Source organism: Mobula hypostoma, chromosome 10 (assembly GCF_963921235.1).
Source record: "Mobula hypostoma chromosome 10, sMobHyp1.1, whole genome shotgun sequence".
Lineage (NCBI taxonomy): Eukaryota > Metazoa > Chordata > Chondrichthyes > Myliobatiformes > Myliobatidae > Mobula > Mobula hypostoma.
Window position 1 is genome coordinate 54,761,151 of NC_086106.1, and position 21,751 is coordinate 54,782,901.

At 43.4% G+C, this 21,751-nt stretch overlaps 1 protein-coding gene across 1 annotated transcript; it reads left to right on the forward strand.

Annotated features, from left to right (window-relative positions):
* The first annotated feature begins 2,949 nt into the window (after positions 1–2,949).
* On the forward strand, positions 2,950–13,855 carry LOC134353306 (interferon-inducible GTPase 5-like). Its single transcript, XM_063061340.1, has 2 exons — positions 2,950–3,054; positions 11,910–13,855. The coding sequence occupies exons 1-2, from the start codon at positions 3,035–3,037 to the stop codon at positions 13,108–13,110; spliced, it is 1,221 nt and encodes a 406-aa protein (XP_062917410.1). The 5' UTR covers positions 2,950–3,034; the 3' UTR covers positions 13,111–13,855.
* The last annotated feature ends 7,896 nt before the right edge of the window (positions 13,856–21,751 follow it).

The following is a 21,751-nucleotide window of genomic DNA, read 5'->3' on the forward strand; positions in this document are numbered from 1 at the left end:
GTTGCCAGTCCAAATGAACCGGGGTCAATTTCCAGTAACCCATTCACCCACCAAACCGCATGTCTTTGGTATAGGAGAGGAAACTGGAATACACCAAAAATACCGACACGGTGACGAGAAAACATGCACATTGCACGCACAAACATCATCGAAGGTCAGGAGGACAGGACAGCTGCACCTCCCGCTCTGCCATTGTGCAAGATTGATTTGTTTTCATTGCGAATGAGATTGTATACTGTGCAGTCATGAGCAAACTGATTTAGTTCTGACTTTAGAGGAAGGAAGGTCTTTCATGATACATTTGGAACTGATTTTTCCTGCCACTAGGACCTGATGAAATCCTACATCGATATCATGGTTCTGGATAGATTTATCTGCAAAACCCTGCAACCAAGCTTCGATCCTGACACAGAAGGCAGTTTGAATATTCTCTCCGTGATTCTGGGGATCCGTTCTCCCCAGCGGCTGGCCTGTCCTGCCACATCTTAATGAATTGATGACTTGTTCAGTTAGTTGGCTGCGGTAAATTATCCTCAGTGTAGCTGGCTGGCTGAAGAAATGAGGAAGGTATAAATCGGTTGGCAAGTGTGAATGAGTACGTTGCGGTGATTTAACTATTGTAGTTAATAGGAATCGTTCTGTAAGTACACTGTATCTGAATGTACCGTCTGTACTCATCACACACTGAACCAGCAGAATTAAAAGAATATTCACCCGGCAACAAGTAATCTCATGTATATCTTTATTTCTTATTGGATAACACACATCAATCCGGGTGTACCTTTTGGAGAGGTATGCAGTGTGAATGAGAGCGGAAGCACAAAATGTACAAATCGCAACGAGAGTGCTGATCATAGCGGACATTCACTGACGGAGCCTCCGTGATCAAAGATCCAGTGCAGGTAAAAACAAGAATTTGAATAACGAACTCAGTCTATTTATTCCCGTTACATAAATTTAATACGATTCGATTGAGACAATTGTGGGCAGTACATCCTGCGAGTTTGTAAGCAGGGTCTCGGTGTAAACGACCGTAAAGCGCCAACAACTTGAGAAAACTCCTGAACAGGTGTTACTTTTGTCCTAAATTTTCCGCCTATTTTGCTAGCATGTAGCGATTTTACATCGGGGATCTGTGGGTTTTGGAGTGAAAATGAAGTTGAGGACGTAACAACAGCAACAAACTGCCCTAAATTGATAATCAGATCAGAAACAGGTTTAATATATCGTGAAATTTGTTAAAATTGCGGCCGAAGTACAATGCGATACATCATAAATGTAAAAACAAAACTGAATAACAGTAGGTATATATGTGTATATTAATTAGGTAAGTTAAAACAAGTAGTGCAAAACAGAAATAAAAAGTAGTCGGGTTAGGGTGTTTCCATCAAGGAGAGACCCGCATGACGCAAGTCACAAATGAGAAAACCCCGAGGCGCTGCAATACAAGAGCTTATTGTAAACCACCCAGAAAACAAATAAGGGAAACAAGTTTCATTTACGTTTAGTTCACTTTAGCAGCCTTTCTGACTATATCCAGCACTGAATGAGATGTCCTCACAAGACCGCTTAACGCAAGGTACAGAGAGTCTAATAAAATCCTATGAGCCGTGGTCTCTGAGAAGAAGGTGCGGGGCTCAGCCGGTTGCGGGCTGGTCTTTCAAGTTTCCATCCGACCATGTAGCCATGGAGAGTTAGCACACAGTTCATATTGGCTGTCCAGTGCATTTGTGAGGAAAGTTTCCGAAGAAGTTTTTGGAGCCATCTAGCAGAGCGTGCGAAGATTTCCAGTGTAACGTTGTTATATAAAGATCTTATTTAAAGAGAGAGAAACAAAATATATTCGAGGAGAAATTTAGGGGGCATAGCTAAAGTTGAAAGTGAGAAGTTGTAGAACCAGAAGGCAAGGGTCTGTTAATGGAAGCACGTTGTTGAAATGTAGAGAAATAGAAGTGTGGACGGTGTGGTCGATCCCGCAGAGGATAGTTGGCAGCTAACAGTAAAGATAGCTCTTGTCCGGATAAGCATTGGAATCGCCAAAGCATAGATGTCGTTGAGTGTGTGCCGTCAGGACCCTATACATCCTCCCTGAAGAAGGCATATTCTGGGTGTTGCTAGATGACGTCTTTAAGAGACATCGCTCCTTCAAAATGTCATGGATGTTGGGGAGGCGAGTGCCAATGATGGACTGTCTGAGTTTATAATTTTCTGCAGCTTATTTCGATCCTGTACAGTGGTCATCCACCTACCTCCATACCAGATGGTGATGCAGCCAGTTAGAATTCTTTCCACTGCGTAACAATGTCTCTTTGTATTCTCACTTATCAGTGCTTTTGTGGATACAACGCGAAAAATATCATCCTCTTGATTTACTTTAGTGTTGAACTATATGTTTAGTATTTTATGCTTTTCTGTGAAGACAGAAAAGGTCTTCACAAAGTCAGCTTTTTATTTCAATTCAATTGCAATTTCACGGACAATATTTCTATAGACATAACATTTTTCTGTGAGTTACTGGCAGTGTGAGTGCAAAATGCACTTTTTCCCAAAGTGATTGCCATGGGCTTTCCATTGAGACAGTAACGTGGCACTATGCAGCACAAGGGTTTCTGTCACTTCACTTCAAGTCGGAGACTGATTTATGATGATGTTGGAGAGTCCAATAATTTTGACCATTTTGATTCACCTGCAGTTCTCTATGTTCCGAGCTTCACGAGAGGTCCTTCTTTCTAAGAACATTGAGAAGGAGCACAACCGCCCTCAGAATCTCTTTCTTCAGATTGACTAAGGCAAGGTGAGTAAATGCAATTGTGTATATTCTAGTTGGTTGCATTAAGCCAAACGTTATTAATGGTGATTTGCCTCAGAGTCAATGGTATGTCCAGTGAGAAAAAAACATAACTCATTCTATCATCTCCTCTAGAAGTAGAAAAAACGCACAGGAAAAGACAAAAAGGCTCCCCGAGCATCTGATTAAAGCCCTGTAGTCACTGGATCGTTATACAGGCCAGCCAACAAGAGACAGAGATCGGGAATGGGAGGGTCAAGCTCCAGGTAGGTTGGAAATTCCCAGTTCTCCTGCATCAACAAAACCTGCCAGAGCAGAAGCCGTACAGTGCTCAGCTTTCTCTTTCGATTAAGATAGATCTGACTCTATGGCAGATTAAATCTCTTTTGTTTGCCTTTGAGATGTGGGTATTGGCATGAAGAACAGCCGTTATTACAGCCTTGAGCATGTAGCTGGGTCCTGCCTTCTTGAAAAGCTGTATTCAGGCCCATAAACACAAAATACTCTGCAGATGCTGGGGTCAAAGCAACACCCTCAACATGCTGGAGGAACGCAGCCAGTCGGGCAGCATCTGTGGAATCAATCAGTCAATGTTTCGGGCCAGAACCTTTCATCAGGATTGAAGAGGGAAGGGGCAGAGCCCCTAAAAGAAGATGGGGGGAGGGTGGGAGGGAGAAGGCTGGTAGGTTCCAGGCAAAAAACCAGTAAGGGTTAAGATAAAGGGGTGGGGGAGGGGTTAGGCAGGAAAAGTGAAGAACTGAAGAACAGAGAGACTCCTCTCTCCTGTTCCAACCCCACTCCCTCTGAAGGCACTGCCCTCCACTCTCTCTGCACTAATCCCAACCTCACCATCAAACCCGCAGACAAAGGTGGTGCTGTAGTAGTCTGGTGGATGGACCTCTACCTCACTGAGGCCAAACGGCAGCTCTCTGACACCTCCTCTTACTTACCCCTGGAACAGGACCCCACCAAAAAACATCAAACCATTGTCTACCGAACCATCACTGCCCTTATCAACTCCGGAGACCTTCCATCCTCAGCCGCTAAACTCATTATTCCCACACCACGTACCGCTTGGTTTTAACTCCTCCCAAAGATACACAAGCCCGAATGTCCCGGTAGACCCATAGTTTCTGCCTGCTCCTGTCCCACCGAACTTGTATCTGCCGACCTGGGCTCCATTTTGTCACTCATAGTTCAGTCCCTCCCCACCTACATCCGGGATACGTCCCATGCCCTCCATCTCTTCAATAACTTCCAGTTCCCCAGTCCTGACCTCTTCATTTTCACTATGGATGTCCAATCCCTATACACCTCCATTCCCCATCAAGAAGACCTCAAAGCCCTCCGCTACTTTCCGGACAATAGACCTCACCAGTTCCCCACCAGCACTACCCTCCTCCAGTTGTTGGAACTGGTATTCACACTTAATAACTTAGCTTTTGGCTCTTCCCACTTTCTTCAGACCAAGGGTGTAGCTATGGGCACTCACATGGGCCCCAGCCATGCCTGCCTCTTCACTGGTTATGTGGAACGGTCTGTGCTCCAAATCTATTCTGGTACTGCTCCCCAACACTTCCTTCGCTATATTGACCACTACATTGTTGCTGCTTCCTGCACCCATGCTGAGCTCGTCAATTTCATCGACTTTACTTCAAACTTCCACCTAGCCCTCAAATTCACTTGGTTTATCTTGGACACTTCCCTTCCACTTCTCGATCTCCTGGTCTCCATCTCTGGAGACAGACTATCCACTGACATCTTCTGCAAGCCCACTGACTCTCATAACTACCTCGACTATACCTCTTCCCACCCTGCCACATGCAAAAATGTCATTCCCTATTCCCAGTTCCTCCGTCGCCACCGTATCTGCTCCCAGGATGTGGCTTTCCATTCCAGGACATCTCAAATGTCTTCTTTCTTTAAGGATCGTGGTTTCCCTTCTGCTGTCATCAATGATGCCCTCACCCGCATCTCCTCCATTTCCCACACTTTGGCCCTCACCCCATCCTCCTGTCACCACAACAGGGACAGAGTTCCCCTTTCCTCACCTACCACCCCACCAGCCTCCGGATCCAGCACATTAACCTCCGCAACTTCCGCCACCTTCAACAGGACCCCACCACTAAACACATCTTTCCCTCTCCACCCCTCTCCACTTTCCACAGGGATCATTCCCTCCATGACTGCCTGGTCCACACGTCCCTCCCCACGGATCTCCCACCCGACACTTATCCCTGTGAGCGTAAGTGCTACACCTGTCCCTACACAACCTCTCTTGCCACCATTCAGGGCCCCAAACAGTCCTTCCAGGTGAGGCAACACTTCACTTGTGAGTCTGTTGGGGTCATCTATTGCATCCGGTGTTCCTGGTGTGGCCTCCTCTACATCGGTGAAACCCGATGCAGATTCGGGGACTGCTTCGTCGAGCACCTGCGCTCCGTCTGCCACAACAGACAGGATCTCCCGGTTGACACCCACTTCAACTCTGTTTCATATTCCCATTCGGATATGTCCATACATGGCCTCCTCTACTGCCATGATGAGGCTAAACTCAGGTTGAAGGAGCAACACCTCATATACCTTCTAAGGTAGTCTCCAGCCCCTTGGCATGAACATAGAATTATCCAACTTCTAGTAATTCCCTCCCCCTCACTTCCCCTATCCCTATTTACACTCTGCCCCCTCCTCCAGCTGCCTATCACCTCCCTCATAGTTCCGCCTCCTTCTACTACTGATTGTGTTTTCCCCTATTCATTCTTCACCTTTCCTGCCTATCACCTCCCTGCTTCCCCTCCCCGACCCCTTTATCTTTCCCCTTACTGGTTTTTCACCTGGAACCTACCAGCCTTCTCCTTCCCACCCTCCCTCCACCTTCTTTATAGGGCCTCTGCCCCTTCCCTCTTCAGTCCTGATGAAGGGTTCCGGCCCGAAACGTTGACTGATCGTTTCCATGGATGCTGCCCGACCTGCTACGTTCCTCCAGCGTGTTGTGAGTGTTGCTGTATTCAGGACCAATCTGATTACTTCTTGGGGTTGGCTGATGATTTCATCAAGTTAGACCTGGAGACATTAAAGGAACAATGATACCTTTCTTCTTAAGCATTGTGCATGATGGAGATGAAGACACATGAGGAAATGTTATCTCATACTAAAACCCTGGTCCATTCTCTTAGAGGTTATTTCTTTTATTGTTAAAATAGCTTAAACAGGCAGCATCTTGAAATGTTGCGAGTGCCATTGGCTTCATCCTCTGTGTGGTACTGGTGGAAAAAGTGAATGTTTTGGGTAGCATATGTGCACCAGTCCATCATCTTGTGTGCGTCTGGAGCTTGATTCATTGTAGGAAATTGAGGGGTAATCCTGCATGCATTTGACTTCTGCCTCACAGGTAGTGGAAAGCTTTAGGGGTGTCAAGAGTTTTCAATAGGATTCCCCACCCCCCTCCATTCTTCTAAACTCTCATGAAGACAGACCCAGAGCTATGAACCACTTATTATACATTAACTGTTTCAGCCTCTGGTACATTCTCGTGAATATACTTTGGTCTCTCTACAATACTAGCATATCCTTTTATAGATATGGGGTACAAAGATGCTCACAATAATCCAAGTGCAGTCTGCACAATGCCTGATAAAGCCTCAGCATCATATCAGGATGCAAAACCTGGCTGAGAAGTGGCAGATGGAGTTCAACCCAGATAGTGTGAGGAGGTTCATTTTGGTAGGTCAAATATGATGGCAGAATATAGTATTAATGGTAGGACTCTTGGCGGTGTGGAGGATCAGAGGGATCTTGGGGTCCGAGTCATAGGACACTCAAAGCTGCTGTGCAAGTTGACTGTGCCGTTAAGAAGGCATACGGTGCATTGGTCTTTATCAACTGTGGGATTGAGTTCAAGAGCCGGGAGGTAATATTGCAGCTATTTAGGACCGTGGTCAGACCCCACTTGGAGTACTCTGCTCAGTTCTGGTCCCCTCACTATAGGAATGATGCTCAGAATGTATTTTGCCCCATGATGAGAAGGCATAGTCCACGCTGGCACCAATGATCATACGCAAGGAGGAGATGAGGTCCTGCAACAGAGATTTACAGATCAATAGATAAGTTGTAAAGAAGAAGTGGTGGTATATTGTAATCGCTAGACTACCCCTTCTGCCATGTACGAGCGAGTTTAGAAACAGGAAGGCTGGACGGCTGAAATGTACAGACAAAGTGTGGGTGCAGATCAGACAGCATCACTGGGATCTCTTCCATGGCAAGGTGACCCGAGCCAAGAGGGGACCAAGACTATAAGACGCAAGAGCGGAATTAGTCTAGTGAGTCAAATGTGATGGCAGAATATAGCATTAGTGGTAAGACTCTTGGCACTGTGAAGGATCAGAGGGATATTGGGGTCTGAGGCCATAGGACACTCAAAGCTGCTATGCAGGTTGACTCTGTGGTTAAGAAGGTATACAGTGCATTGGCCTTCATCAATCGTGGGGTTGAGTTTAAGAGCTGAGAGGTAATGTTGCATCTATACAGGACCCTGGTCAGACCCCACTTGGGGTACTGTGCTCAATTCTGGTCATCATCACCAGAAGGACGTGGAAACCATAGAAAGGGTGCAGAGGAGTTTTACAAGGATGTTGCCTGGATTGGGAAGCATGCCTTATGAGAATAGCTTGAGTGAACTTGGCCTTTTCGCATTGGAGCAATGGAAGATCAGCTGTGACTTGATAGTGGTGTACAAGATAATGAGAGGCATTGATCGTGTGTATAGTGAGAGGCTTTTTCCCCAGGACTGAAATGGCTAGCACGTAAGGACATAGTTTTAAGGTGCTTGGAAGTAGGTACAGAGGAGATGTCAGGGGGAAGTTTTTTTACGCAGAGTGGTGAGCTGCTGGCAGAGGTGGTGGAGGCGGAAATGATAGGGTCTTTTAAGAGACTCCTGGATGGCTACATGGAGCTTAGAAAAATAGAGTGCAATGGGTAAAGCCTAAGTAATTCTAAGGTAAGGACATGTTGAGCACAGCTTTGTGGGCCGAAAGGCCTGGATTGTGCCGTTTGTTTTTCTATGTTTCTATGTTTTTAACCACTGAAATCAAGTTAACTGGCCTATAATTTCCTTTCTTTTGCCTCCTTCCATTCTGAGATCATTCCAAATGCCAGCGATTCTTGAAGGATCACTACTATTGCTCCACAATCTCTTTTGCTACCTGTTTTAGAACACTGGGGTATGAACCATCTCCATCTGGTGACTTACCTACCTTCAGAAGGTTGAGTTGGTGATGAGGGAAAAAAGGCAATGTCAATATTAATTCTGAGCAGACTAGAATATAAAAAACAAGGATTTAATGCTGAGCTTTAGAAGGCTCTGGTGAAGCCTCTCAAAGTATTGTGAGCAGTTTTGGGACCCTTATTTAAGAAAGGAGGTGCAGACAGAGGAGGTTCATGAGAGTGATTCCAGGAATGAAAGGATTATCGCACGAGAAGCGATTAGTGGCATTGGGCCTTCACTTGCTGGAAATAGGTAGAATGAGGGGGAATCTCATTGAAATGTATTGAATATTCAGAGGCTGGAATATCTTATATGCTGAGAGGATGCTTACTATGATGGGAGAGTCTGGGACCACAGGGCACACCCTCAGAATAGAGGGATGTTCATTTAGAGCGTAGATGAAATTTTTTTTAAACAGGAGGGTTGCGAATCTCTGGAATTCCTTACCACTGGCTGATGTGAAGGGCAGGTTATTCAGTATATTTCACGTGGAGGTTGATGGGTTCTTCAGTAGTCGGGGTATGACGGTTTCGGGGAGAAGGCAGGTGAATGGTGTTGAGAAGGAAATTGCCCAGCCATGATGAAATGGCAGAGCAGACTCGATGGGCCAATTGGCCTAATTCTGCTCCTATGCCTTTTGCTGTAATTATTCTCAAAAAGTCAAACTATTACTCCTCTATGATCCCTGCTAGTGTTACACTCCAGTGAACTTTGGCCGGTCTTCTCTCCTGCTTCAGTAATTCCCTTAATTGGCCTGTAACACTAATACATCCATTTTTATCTTCTCCCCCTCAAACTGCAGGGTGTATTCTATACTAGTATGATGACTGCCTCCTTAGGGTTCCTTTACCTTAGGCCCCTTAAACAAATCTGATTACACAACATCCAATCCCAGAATTTTCCCTCATGTTCTCAACCAGAAGCTTTTTGAAAAAGCCATCTTATAGGCATTCTACAAACGCTTTATCTTGGAATTGAGTACCAAACTGATGTTCCAATAAATCTGCATATTATAGTCTCCCAGGACCAACATAACATTACCCTCTTTACATGCCTTTTCTGTCTTCCTTTGTAATTTGTACCCCACATTCTTGCTGCTCTTTGGAGGCCTATATAAAGATCCCATGAATGTAATCTTTTAACCCTGTTGACTGCATCTTCTAATAATATGCCTTTTCTTCTAAGTGACTTTATTTATTTATTTATTTAAACTTCCGAGCAAAGAGATTTGCACATTTCAATGCCCCCGCATAACAGATCTCACTATTGCTAATCCAAACTCCAGTTCATATGGACTACTTCCCTAACCGTTGGCATGCATTCTTCTTATTGCCTACTGTGTCCTGATCCAGTCCCTGAAGTCCACATTCCGGTTCACGGTCCGGTCTATCGACCCTTATTGCAGGTTTTCCCTTGTCCTGTGTGTGCCTTAATTGAGGCACATGATTCTTGTCTTGGGCTGGCTACATAAACAGCTCCTGGGCTGAGCTTCAGTTGCTGGACTGTTCCCTCCCCTTCCCCTTCCTTCTGAAGCCTCCCCTGCTAACTTCACCTGAAGCCTCGCCTGCTAACTTTGCCTGTGTCCTTGCCTGTAATGCTGTCAGGTTCAACCGCGAGGACAAGACTGGGGCCTTGCTGTGTCCAGATAAGGATCTGTCTTTCATTGTTTGGAACTGTCTCTTTGTGTCCTCGCATTCGCTAGGCAGGTCCGGCTGTTTGCCGCTACTTTGAGTTTGGAACTGTTTCTGTGTCCACGCCTTCGCTAGGAAGGTCCGGCCATTTGCCACTACATTGAGTGACGATCTGTCTCACAGTGTTCTGTGTATGAGTCCCTGCCCTATGTCCTGTTCCGTAGGAGGGGTCCTGACTCTGTTTAGAGCCCCGGCCCCAAGTCCTGTTCCCATTGAGGGGCCCCGGCTCTGTGTTCCATGTTCCTGTTCTCTCACGACCGAGGCTCTGCATTCCTGTCTCCATCAACCAAGGCTCTGCGTTCCTGTCTCCCTAGACCAACTCAAGGCTTTGTGTTCTCATCCTGTCCATGTGCCTTGCCCAGCCCGGTGCTGGGGTTCTCTCATCCTGTCCAGGAGTCTCTTGTCCTGTCCAAGTCAAGGCTTTGAGGTCTTGTCCTGTCCATGTGCCTCGTCCTTTGCAGGAGTTCCACATCCTATTCTGTAGAAACGTCCTGTCCTTGCCAAGGTCCAAGTCCCGAGTCCTAGCATAGACCCGGGTTCCGGTTCCGAGTCCAACCAAGACCCACGTTCTGGGTCCTTGTCGAGGCTCTTGTTCCGGAGTTCCGTGTCGCTAGTCCAGGCTCCTTGTTCCTAGTTCATTGTCCGGGTTCTGTGTTTCTTGTCCACGTCCTAGCTCAGGCCCTACTTCCTAGACTCCTCTAGGGCCTGTGTCAATGTTCAATATACTTTCTTCCCTATTTCCCTTGCTTTCTTGACACTCCGAGTCCTGTTCCTAGTACTTCATTGTCTGTGTCTTGCATTTGGGTCCACTCTCAGCATTCCCATTATGACCTACTGAAAGAGTGTAGTTCTTTTTGCCACACTCAATGAAGTTTCAGCCTGAGATCAAAGACAGTTTTCATTATGTATGGGAGGAAGCTCTCATGTCCACAATTGAACTAAGTTGAAAATGACGCTTGAAGATTATATTGTCCTGGAAAAAAATCCTAAGTAGACACAGGTGAATAAGTGAATAAGTACTTCTTGAGAGTCCCATGATGGCAAGTCCCTTTTCTTTGTTGATGTTTCAGTATTGTCAGAATTGGTGTTCATTAGCCATGCTGTATTTGACACCAGAGCAATGTTATGTCTTCTTGTGTAGATACTTACATTGAAAGAGTCTAGGTCATCTGTACTATATTCTGGAAGTTGCCTGGTCCTATCTGCATTTCACCAGGTTATCAAACAGCATGCTTGTGTATATTTCAGCCTAGCTTTAGCATTCACGACTTTTGAAGGTGGGCATTTTCTTGGAAAATTTACTTCTGTTATCCTCCTCCAACAATTTGACTGTGCAGCATCATTCAGAACTGCATGTACTGAAAGTAGATCTTTGATTGTGGTGGAGCTTATCAATGATTGAAGCATGCCAGGTCAAATATGAACCGATCCTATTCCCATTGCTGCACCAGACTGCAGACAGAACGCATCATCTGCATAGGAATCTCTGATATCCACTCCAACTCTGCACCGTATCAACCAGTTACTAGCGCACCTCACAATAAAGGCCTTCATGTGCTCCAAATCTCCCATCATCAAATTTACCTGCTATATCATTTCAAAGAGGCAAAGGTTTAGATAACCTTGTTGATTGGGGAGAGATTACATGAAGTAAATTGGGCGAATAGAAATAAGATGGTAGAAGTTTGTGAAGTTGCAGCTCTCTGGACAAAAGGTTGAGATCAATGTACTCCATTAGTTAAATCAGTGGTGGTTAAGCAAATGAAAGCATATTATCCGACCAGAGGGTCAAGAGACTGTGGATTGAGCTGCCAGAGTAAGTGGTGCAAGTGAGCAATGTTAATGTTTCAGAGAATTTGGATAGGTACAGCAATAATAGGGGTATAGAGGGCTGTGTTCCTGGTTCAGGTCAATGTGAGTAGGCAGTTTAACTCATTTTGGCATGGACTAAAGGGCCTGTGTCCATGCTGTGCTTTTCAGTGACTCTACTTATGCAGATTATAATAATAAATATAGATATCTGCTGGGTAGCAGATTGTAATAGCAAAGAGCACCTAGACCATTACTAGGACAAAACTGACATGAGCATGCTCAGTGAATGCCATGACAACAATATAAATAGAAGATGTTTCAATTGAGAATTTTAATGGAACATATTTTATTTCAGTGAACAGGTGGCAGAGACTGAGACCCCCTCATTCTTCACACAGGAAGAACTGAACAAACTGAAGTCTGATTTTGATACAGGTGGGGTGGAAAAAGTAAAACCACTGATAGAGAAGAAAGTAACTGATCTGGACAAGACAGAGCTTAACATCGCAGTGACAGGAGAATCAGGTACAGGAAAATCCACCTTCATCAATGCTATGAGAGGACTTCGGAGTGATGATCCAGGAGCAGCTGAAATTGGGACCACAGAAACAACAAAGGAGCCAACTGGGTACTCACATCCCACTCTGCCCAATGTTCGCTATTGGGATCTGCCAGGGATTGGATCTCCAAAATTTCGAGCAGCTAGGTATCTCACAGAAATGAAATTCAAAAGATATGATTTCTTTATCATAATTTCTGCTTGTCGATTCAAAGAAAATGATGTAAAACTTGCCAAAGAGATTAAACGGCTGGGGAAAAAGTTCTATTTTGTCCGCTCTAAGATTGACATTGATCTTTACAACACGAGGGATGAAAAGGTGGTTTTTAATGAAGAAGAGGAGCTGGAAAAGATTCGGAGTGATTGTGTCAGGAGTTTGGCAGAGGCAGGGTTTCCAGATCCAACTGTGTTCCTGATAGCCGGTAAAAAGCCGAAACATTTTGATTTCACTCGGTTAAATGAAGGACTCGAGGGTGATTTAAATAATGTAAAGAAAAGGATCTTTGTCTTGGCCCTTCCAAATCTAAGTGTGGAGATAGTTCAGAGGAAAAATGAGATTCTGAAAAAACATGTCTGGATGTTTGCAACACTCTCTGGGGGATTGGGAGCGGTCCCAGTTCCCGGCTTCTCTCTTGCTTGTGATATCGGTATAGTGATTGGAGCTATTGTCCACTTCCGGAAATGCCTGGGTCTGGATGATGCTTCTCTTCAAAGACTGGCCAACAGAGCAGGAAAACCTGTGGAAGAGCTGAAGGCGACAGTAAAAGCTCCATTGCTGGGCGAAATAACCCCAGATGTAATTGTGAGATTAGGTTGGGGGGTTGCTGTTGTTACCGTTTCAGCCCTGGAATTCGCTCTCGACTTTGTCCCTGTCATTGGCTCCATTTTTGGAGCAGGCTCATCATTTCTCATGACGTACAAGATACTGAGTGCTGCACTGAAGGATCTTACAGAGAATGCAGAGACAGTGGTGAAAGTTGCCTTTGAAACTGATTAACTGAGCTGTACAAACATCTACCAGGAGAGTTTATATCCTGTTGTGGTTCATAATTTGATGTTATCTAACACCAAATACTTATTTAATTCTACCCAATAACGCTCACTTCTACTGCATTCTTTCCTGGAAATATTTTTTATTAATCACTGAAGGGGGTTGGGAGGGACTTTCTGATCTGCAGCATTTGGAAAACTGGGGCAAAATTAACAGTGTTACTCAATGAATCTATATACTACTAAAACTCTCATGCTCTGTTTGTGACCTCCAATTAGTGCAAATGGTACAGACAGTGGCACTATTTTTGACTAAATCGACTTAAAATGTGCTAACTTACAGAATGTAGGCATAGTTCAGGGTTATATATTTGTATAAAATTCCTCACTCGCCAAAATCAACAGCCCCACTTTCACCCGAGAGCCGATGTCAGCCACAATGGAAACCGCAACACGACACCAGGACATATGTGCACGGCCAGCCTCAGAAGTGACTCACGATGCTCACAGCAGTGACACTAACCGGAGCAAAAGGGCAGGACAGCGCTATTTCGACCAGTCATGTTCTGCTAATCGCCATCAGCATGTGCAGGATTGGGAAAGATCAAACTGAGACCCATCAATAAGAGATAATTAAATCTTATTGTATTTTTTTTTCTTGCTGGCAGTTTGATGTTTATTTTTAGAACCTTTTTGTATGACGTATGGCTCTGGGGTTGTACACCTAATGGGTTCTCTTTTTTTTTCCCTCACTTTTCTGCTCAGTAGGTTTTTTTTGTTATCACAAAATTTAGTTTTCAATCTTTAAGATGATGGGTTTTTTTAAGGCATTGTAAGTGTTGTTACCTCAATGTACTCATGTTATTTTTCCTATCTATACAATAAAAAGATTTGAAAAGAAAAAAATATCTTATTGTAATGATGTACTTTGAGACACCCATCAATCCTTTTGCTGCAAAGGACAGTGATGAATATATCACGTCCATTTAGGAGAGCGCCATCATCAAGAATAATCAGCAGCCTGGAGGCTTTGGTGTTACTGCTTTGTACCTTCTATCCAGCATTAGAGTAAAAAAATATGGTCAGCCTAATTATGCCGCTTGGAAAGAGAAGGGGGACATTATGGTCAAGAGATGACGCCAAACATTGTCGGGAAGCTTCAAAGAGAGGGAGTGAACAAGAATCGGATGAGGCCAGGGCCGCACGACTCCAGGATCAAAGAGTCAGGACAGAAAAGATGAGGCAGAGGAGGAGACACATGCATGTCTCCAAAATGACAACAACTGGCATAGAAGGAGGAGAGATGAAGAGACAAAGGAGCTGAGAAATGCATGTCTCCAGCAACAGAGACAAACAACAAACAGCAGAAAGAGATGAATAGATGGAGGATGAAAGGACTGCACATCTGCAGATTAACAAAAACAGGTACAGGAGGAGGAAAGAGGAAGAGACAAAGAAGCACAGAAATGCATGTCTCCAGCATCAGAGACAAACAACAAACAGCAGAAGAGATGAAGAGACGGTGGATGAAAGGACTGCACATCTCCAGAATGACAACAAGAGGCACAAGGGTGGCAGATCAACCAGAAATGATGTCATCAAAAGTGTCCTTCGTTAACAAGGAGGAGCTGTATTTGCCTTGCTATGCGTTATGCTTCTTTAAAAAACTGAGGTTTTCTTCTTCAATTTCCAAAGCAAAGTGATACCAATAGCATTCAGGAAAATTTCATGTTCATTCTGGTCACATCAGTCTGCACTACCCTTCTCTCAAAGGGTGCCCCAATGGGTCACCCCATTGTCTGGTTAAACTTTAAAATTATGCTATATCTGCCTGCAGAATTGTACAGGAAGGATGTACCTGCTCGACACTGGCCTACAGATGACTCAGCAGTGTGGGCTGCTGGGCAATGATCAGCAGCACCATGCATTACTCAGCCAATTACTTGTTAAAAAATAGAATGGCACAGGCTAAATGATGGATACTTGGATGCAGTGTATAAATGTCTGTATCAATTGAGATGATCTTTGAACCAATGACATAGAACAAGTGTCATCCCAACCATCCGATGTTAACTACCAGGAAGATTTTCCCTGTGTTCAATGCTTAACAACCAGTTCAGTTTCACTTACCTTAAAGAGGACCTCTGAATAATTTAAAAAAAACTTTGTTAGTGAATTTAGCATAAGGCTAATGGCAAGATCTGGGATCAATGAAGGGCTTGTATATTCAGAAATCATTTAAGATAGTCAAAAAATTGTCTGTAACTCTCCCTTCTGTAGGTTCTGTGAGTTTCGCATGAACACTCACCCATACAGCACAGCAAGTCAGAATTATTCTAAGTAGTTTATCAATACTTGTTAATAAATCACAATATAAAAATTAAGGAATACTGCAAGGAAACAGAATAAATTACATGTTATTGAAATAATCATAAAACTTTACATTGTTATAACTGTAAGTTAAGCTCACATTGTATTATCTTCACTCTGATTGAGCTTAACTCCTCCTTTATGAAGATTTGAAGGGAGCAGCGCTGGATGATACCAGTGCTGTGTCACATCCAATATCTCAAATTATTCCAAACTACTTCAGAAATGAAACTCACTCTTGTGATATTATTGAAAACACACCGTTTGTGATTGTGCAAATTACATTCAGTCTTTTCCACTTTTCCACTGCAAATCCAGTTGATAGGAATTTCATTATATCCCACTATCAATATTAAACTGTACTTTTTTTGTCAGATAAAATGATCCTGCTTCGTAAATGCTAACTTGTTTTCACTGTTCTGTGGCATTCCCACTGTAGAAACTCTGATAAACAGATTAATAAATTGTCTTGCTTCTACCTGAACTATTCCATTTTCGATTCTCTCACGCACCTGGTGAAAAATAAAAGAAAATGCCATAGTAGCTAGAAAACTGAAATGAAAACCAACTGAGAGAGATGCTCACAAAATCAGGCAGCACTTACAGTAAGAGAAGGAAATTTCATGATTGAAATCAGTTCCCTTCATTTGAAACTGCACCAAAAGTTTCTTCAAACATTCCAATGATTCCTCCTTGTATAGCAGAAGGACACAGAATTCAACGTCAGTGCAGAGTGTGAATTAATGTCGTCTTTGTTTGGCTATTATCACTAAAACATCACAAAATATTGTTGACTCAATGTAAGAATACAGAGTAAAACATTGAAGGAATGAATTAAACTCAGTTACTTTAAATCTTGGCAATTAATTCAATGCTCTGCTGCATTAATGAGTATTTAGTTGTGTGGGGAAAATAAGTAAATATAATTAAAGTAAACAGTAGACGTTATGACATTGATATTACAGAGTGAGCGCTGAGTAGAAGAGGAAGAAATGCTCTTAATTCCTGGTGGAGTCATTGGGGCGCAGTCAAGACAAGCTTTTTGCTTCGATCTTTTTGACGATTGCTCATCATGTGGCGTTTCTTTAGCATCTTTATTTTTACGAGGTCGAGTTGCTAGCTTGACGCTCAACCCAGCACGGATGGAAAGCATGCAAGGGAGCCAACTGGATTCGAACTTGGTGCCTGTTGCCCCAAAGTCCAGCACTGATGCTACTACGCCACTAGCCGGCTTGTGAGCACTGAGTGCTCCCATGTTTTCTTCCCTGGACTTCAATTTTCAGAGAAATTAGCCAGTCTCCAGCAGTCTGATGCTTTACACCATCATCATCAAAGGAGCTGTGTTCAGGAATGGTGCCATCAAAAACACAAGAGATTCTATTCTGTCAGTTGTTCCCTCCTTCACCTTTTCCTGCCTTTTATATCTGCATTGGGATGGGTTTCTCCCAAATGCTCTGTTTCAGGTTATTTGGCCACTGTAAATTGCTATAAGTGCAGGCAAGTGATGGGATTGATAGGAACATGGAATGAGTGGGTTATGGAGGAAATTATTAGGGGAAGTTACTTTCTGTAAGCTACGCTAAACTCAACGAGCCAAAAGGGTTCCTGACAATAGACTTCCTTGAAACATCTCCCATGAGGGCTTTTAAAACAACCAATGAAAAATGTAATATATTACCCTGTTAGTTTTATGGGGATAATTTGATTTAAAAGAACAATAACCACAAGAACCTCTATCATGGAATTTTCTTGTGCTTAAGTGTTTGAAAACCTAAAGTGCAACCTCTTCTGCTGAGTTGATTGTTGCAGTGGTTCAAGCTGCTGTATCACAAATCTAGCTCTTCGGTAGCTTTGGGAAAAAGCTGATATCCTACCCATGATTGGCATTTGGTTGTTCCATTACTTCTACCGTACCTATTTTGTACATTAGTCTGACCTGAGCACTTTAGTGTCAGAGAAACTGCAATTGTACTTGTAGTTGAGAGTTTTGCATATGATAAAGTTTGAAGGAAATTGGGGAGTCTCAGATTCCTGTAAGTAATGGTTAAGGTTGAGTCTGTGTATTCTGGTTTGAGAATGGCTGCAGTTTGAACAACTGTTGTCTCCTGACTTTTCACACCCTTTGATTTTGTGTTTAAATTTCAACTTTGGGTTAAGTACCGACTATGTCTGTAACTGCAGTATGTTTGAATAATGTCTCACAACTGCTTCTTTGAGTAAAAATAAGGATTATAAATTTACCAAACCCACAAGAAAGACATCTCCTAGTTTTCACACTTTCTGGTTTCAACAAAAGGTGGAGATAAGGCAGGGCATTCTTTACATTCTTTTCCTATTTTTGGTTAAGTCTCTTATCTAAATTATTAAATTCTGCTCTATTTGATTAGCCGGAATGTCTGTTGATCTGACTGTTCTTTTGTATTGAGATATTAAAGGTTCAATCTGTCCTGCTAACATCTAAATGCTGAGTGTCCAGACAAGGACACGCAAGATGTGAGAATTGATTATACTCTGTTCTCTGTTTACCTGTGTCTGATGTGATTTGTCAAGTACGTTTACCTCTGTTTCAGGTGATTAAGTGACCTTTGTCTTGAACTATCACTGTTGCTGAGCTTCCGTGACAAAGATGTTATAAAAACTCTGTATCTCTGTGCTTTGAGAGAGAGAGAGAGATAGAGAGAGAGAGAGAGAGAGACTTGCGTGGCTGACTCCCTTGTGAGTGCAGATGGAAGGTTCTCTCTCATAGCTTGCTGCCAATAAAGGTGCAAAAGAATCAACTGTGGTACTTGTTTCATAACATCGGGTTGATCACCGTTGACACATAAACCTACATCAAAAAGTAAGAAAGATGTTGCAATTTGCAAAATCAGCCAGGTTGAAGTAGAGGAACGAATGGGAACATCTCTGATCACAGGGGACCAAAGTAAATACAGGTTCGATGTTCTCATTTAAAGTTAAATTGGATAGCTATATGGACAGGAAAGGGATGGAGGGTTATGGGCTGAATGCAGGTCGGTGGGACTAGGTGAGAGTAAGAGTTTGGCATGGAGTTGAAGGGCCGAGATGGCCTGTTTCCATGCTGCAATTGTTGTATGGTTATATGGTTAATGAAGGTCACATTGAATTAAAGAAAACAAGTGGAAGTGGGTGGGTGGCGGGAGGAATTTGAACTTATCTCATGGAGGTAGTAGTCTGTCTGGAATACCAAAAGGTGCTGAGGGCAGGGAGAAATCAATGGTGCTGGAATGTAATGAAACGGTGAAAATTATGGAGTGTTGTCCATTCAGTGCAATTGGAATGCTGGGAGATAAGGGAATGTGTCTATCCAGGCTCTTATACTAATCTGCTCATTTTTGTTGTGACATTTATTGTCCGTGTTCTAGAGAGAATATTATTAAAAAGCATAAACCTTACAAGCTGACTTCATGGTTTTCCTTTTATCTTCATATGCTAACAATAATTTACAGAAGCCAATTAACATATCAAACTTGCCAACTTAGAAATGTGAGAAGAACCCAGAGAAGCTGAAGGAAACGTATGTGATCACAGGTAGAGTCAGAATCAAATCTGGTGGTTGGAACAATGGGATCATTGCATTAACTGTCAAAATGGCAGGAAGAATCCAAGCTGTTGTGGGTGTAAGTTAGAAGAACCAGGGCGATGGAAAGAATAACGAGAAAGTGAAGGAATTATTATGTGGGCAAGTGAAGGCTGAAACAGTAGGTCTGTCTTGAGAGTTCCACCTGTGAATGTTCGGTAAGTGCTCACAGTGGACTGTGACAGGCTGAGATATTCCTAGTTTAGAAATTCTGGAAGCCTGACCAGCAGAGGAAGTGTGGTCAAGATAGTTTGAAAGACAATTGCCTGATATTCAGATATGTGTACAGTCCATGAGTGGCACGATGAAGTTTCCGATTGCTAATATGCAGTTTCTGTGAGTTAGAAGGCAATTCACCATTCCACAATTTCAAAATTGTCATTATGTTTGATAATATTGAGGTTGTTGTAGTGAATGCAGTACTACAAGTGCAGAAGAAGGCAAGAAGAACAGTGTGTAATTTATGCTTGGAAGTGTATTAGAATGGAGATGGAAGAGGCAGGAATGGAGTGGTATGGATAGGCCATGATTGCTATATTCATCTGCGGAGAAACAATGTGCCCTCAGCCTGAAAAACAGATTCCTGACCAAAACTGTAGGTACAGAGGCAAATGTTGGGAAAGAAGAGCTCACCATCATTCTGGTATCAGAACTTACGAAGACGGTGGTGAAGCTGATACCATGAATCACTTGTAATCAGAGGGGGAGCAAAAACACAAACAGACAGGAATGTTGGAGGGATACGTGTTCAAGGGGATGAAGACTGTTAGAATTCAGGATCTGTTCAAGTTTGAAAGGAAAGGTGAAGGATAAAGTAGTCCTGTGGTTGAAGCAGTTTGAACATAGAATTACCTGACACTTTCAGCTAGAATTATCAGAAACTTGAAATTGTGCATTGGAAAAGGTATGGTTGTTAAAATGAGTATACTGATTTAAATGTCGGGGTTCTGCGAAGATTCCTTACTTACCAAGTTGTGCGATGCCAAGGGAAAAATAATAACAAATTTCATAGCTTTTGCAATTTCATGGTAGACTGCAATGAAAAAAAGAATTAGTTCTGGATTCTGAAATCTGTCTTCTGCATTGTTCGATTCCACGTACCAAAAATCTCGACATATTTAAACTTCATCCCCTCCCCCCCAACATTAAAGGCACAGCATCTGGTGTGCTATGAGGAAGCAGGCTCACGGGTTTGGTAAGTGAGACAGAAGACACTGATTACATAGAAAACCTACAGCACAATACAGGCCCTTCGGCCCACAATGCTGTGCCAAACATGTGCTTACCTTTGAAATTACCTCGGGTTATCTATAGCCCTCTATTCTTCTAAGCTCCATGTACCTATCCAGGAGCCTTTTAAAAGACCCTATCGTATCCGCCTCCCCACTGTCACTGGCAGCCCATTCCATGCACTCACCACTCTTTGCGTAAAAATTCTTACCCCTGACATCTCCTCTGCACCTACTTCCAAACACTTTAAAAATGTGCCCTCTCATGTTAGCCATTTCAGCCCTGGGGAAAGAGCCTCTGACTATCCACACATTCACTGCCTCTCATCATCTTATATACCTCTATCAGGACACCACAGATTTGCTGTTGCTCCAAGGAAAAAAGGCCAAGTTCACTCAACTTAGTGTCATAAGGCATACTCCCCAATCAAAGCAATCTCTCCTGCACCCTTTCTATGGTTCCAACTTCCTTCCTGTAGTGAGGCGACCAGCACTCCAAGTGGGGTCTGACCAGGATCCTATATAGCTGCAACAATACCTCTTGGCTCCTAAACTCAATTCCATGATTGATGAAGGCCAATGCACCGCATGCCTTCTTAACCACAGAGTCAATCTGCGTAGCAGCTTTGAGTGTCCTGTGGATTCTGACCCCAAGATCCCTCTGATCCTCCACACTGCCAAGAGTCTTACCATTAGTACTATATTCTGCCGTTATATTTGACCCACCAATATCAACCACTTCACACTTATCTGGGTTGAGCTCCATCTGCCACTTCTCAGTCCAGTTGTGCATCCTATCAATCACCCGCTGTAACATCTGACAGCCCTCCACACGATCCACAACAACCCCAACCTTTGTGTCCTCAGCAAATTTACTCACCCATCCCTCCACTTCCTCATTCAGGACATTTATAAACATCACAAAGAGCAGGGGTCCCAAAACAAATCGCTGAGGCACATAACTTGTCACTGACCTCCATGCAGAATATGATCCATCTACAACCAGTCATTGCCTTCCGTGGGCAAGCCAGTTCTGGATCCACAAAGCAATGTCCCCTTAGATCCCATGCCTCCTTACTTTCTCACTAAGCCTTGCATGGGGTACCTTATCAAATGCCTTGCTGAAATCCATATACGCTACATCCACTGCTCTACCTTCATCAATGTGTTCAGACACATCCTCAAAAATTCAATCAGGCTTGGAAGGCACGACCTGCCTTTGACAAAGCTATGCTGACTATTACGAATCATATTATGCCCCTCCAAATAGTCATAAATCGTGCCTCTCAGGATTTTTTCCAACAACTTACCAACCATTGAATTAATACTCACTGGTCAATGATTTTCTGGGCTGTCTCTGCTCTCTTTCTTGAATAAGGGAACAACATCCACAACCCTGCAATCCTCCACAACATCTCCCGTCCCCATTGATGATGCAAAGATCATTGCCA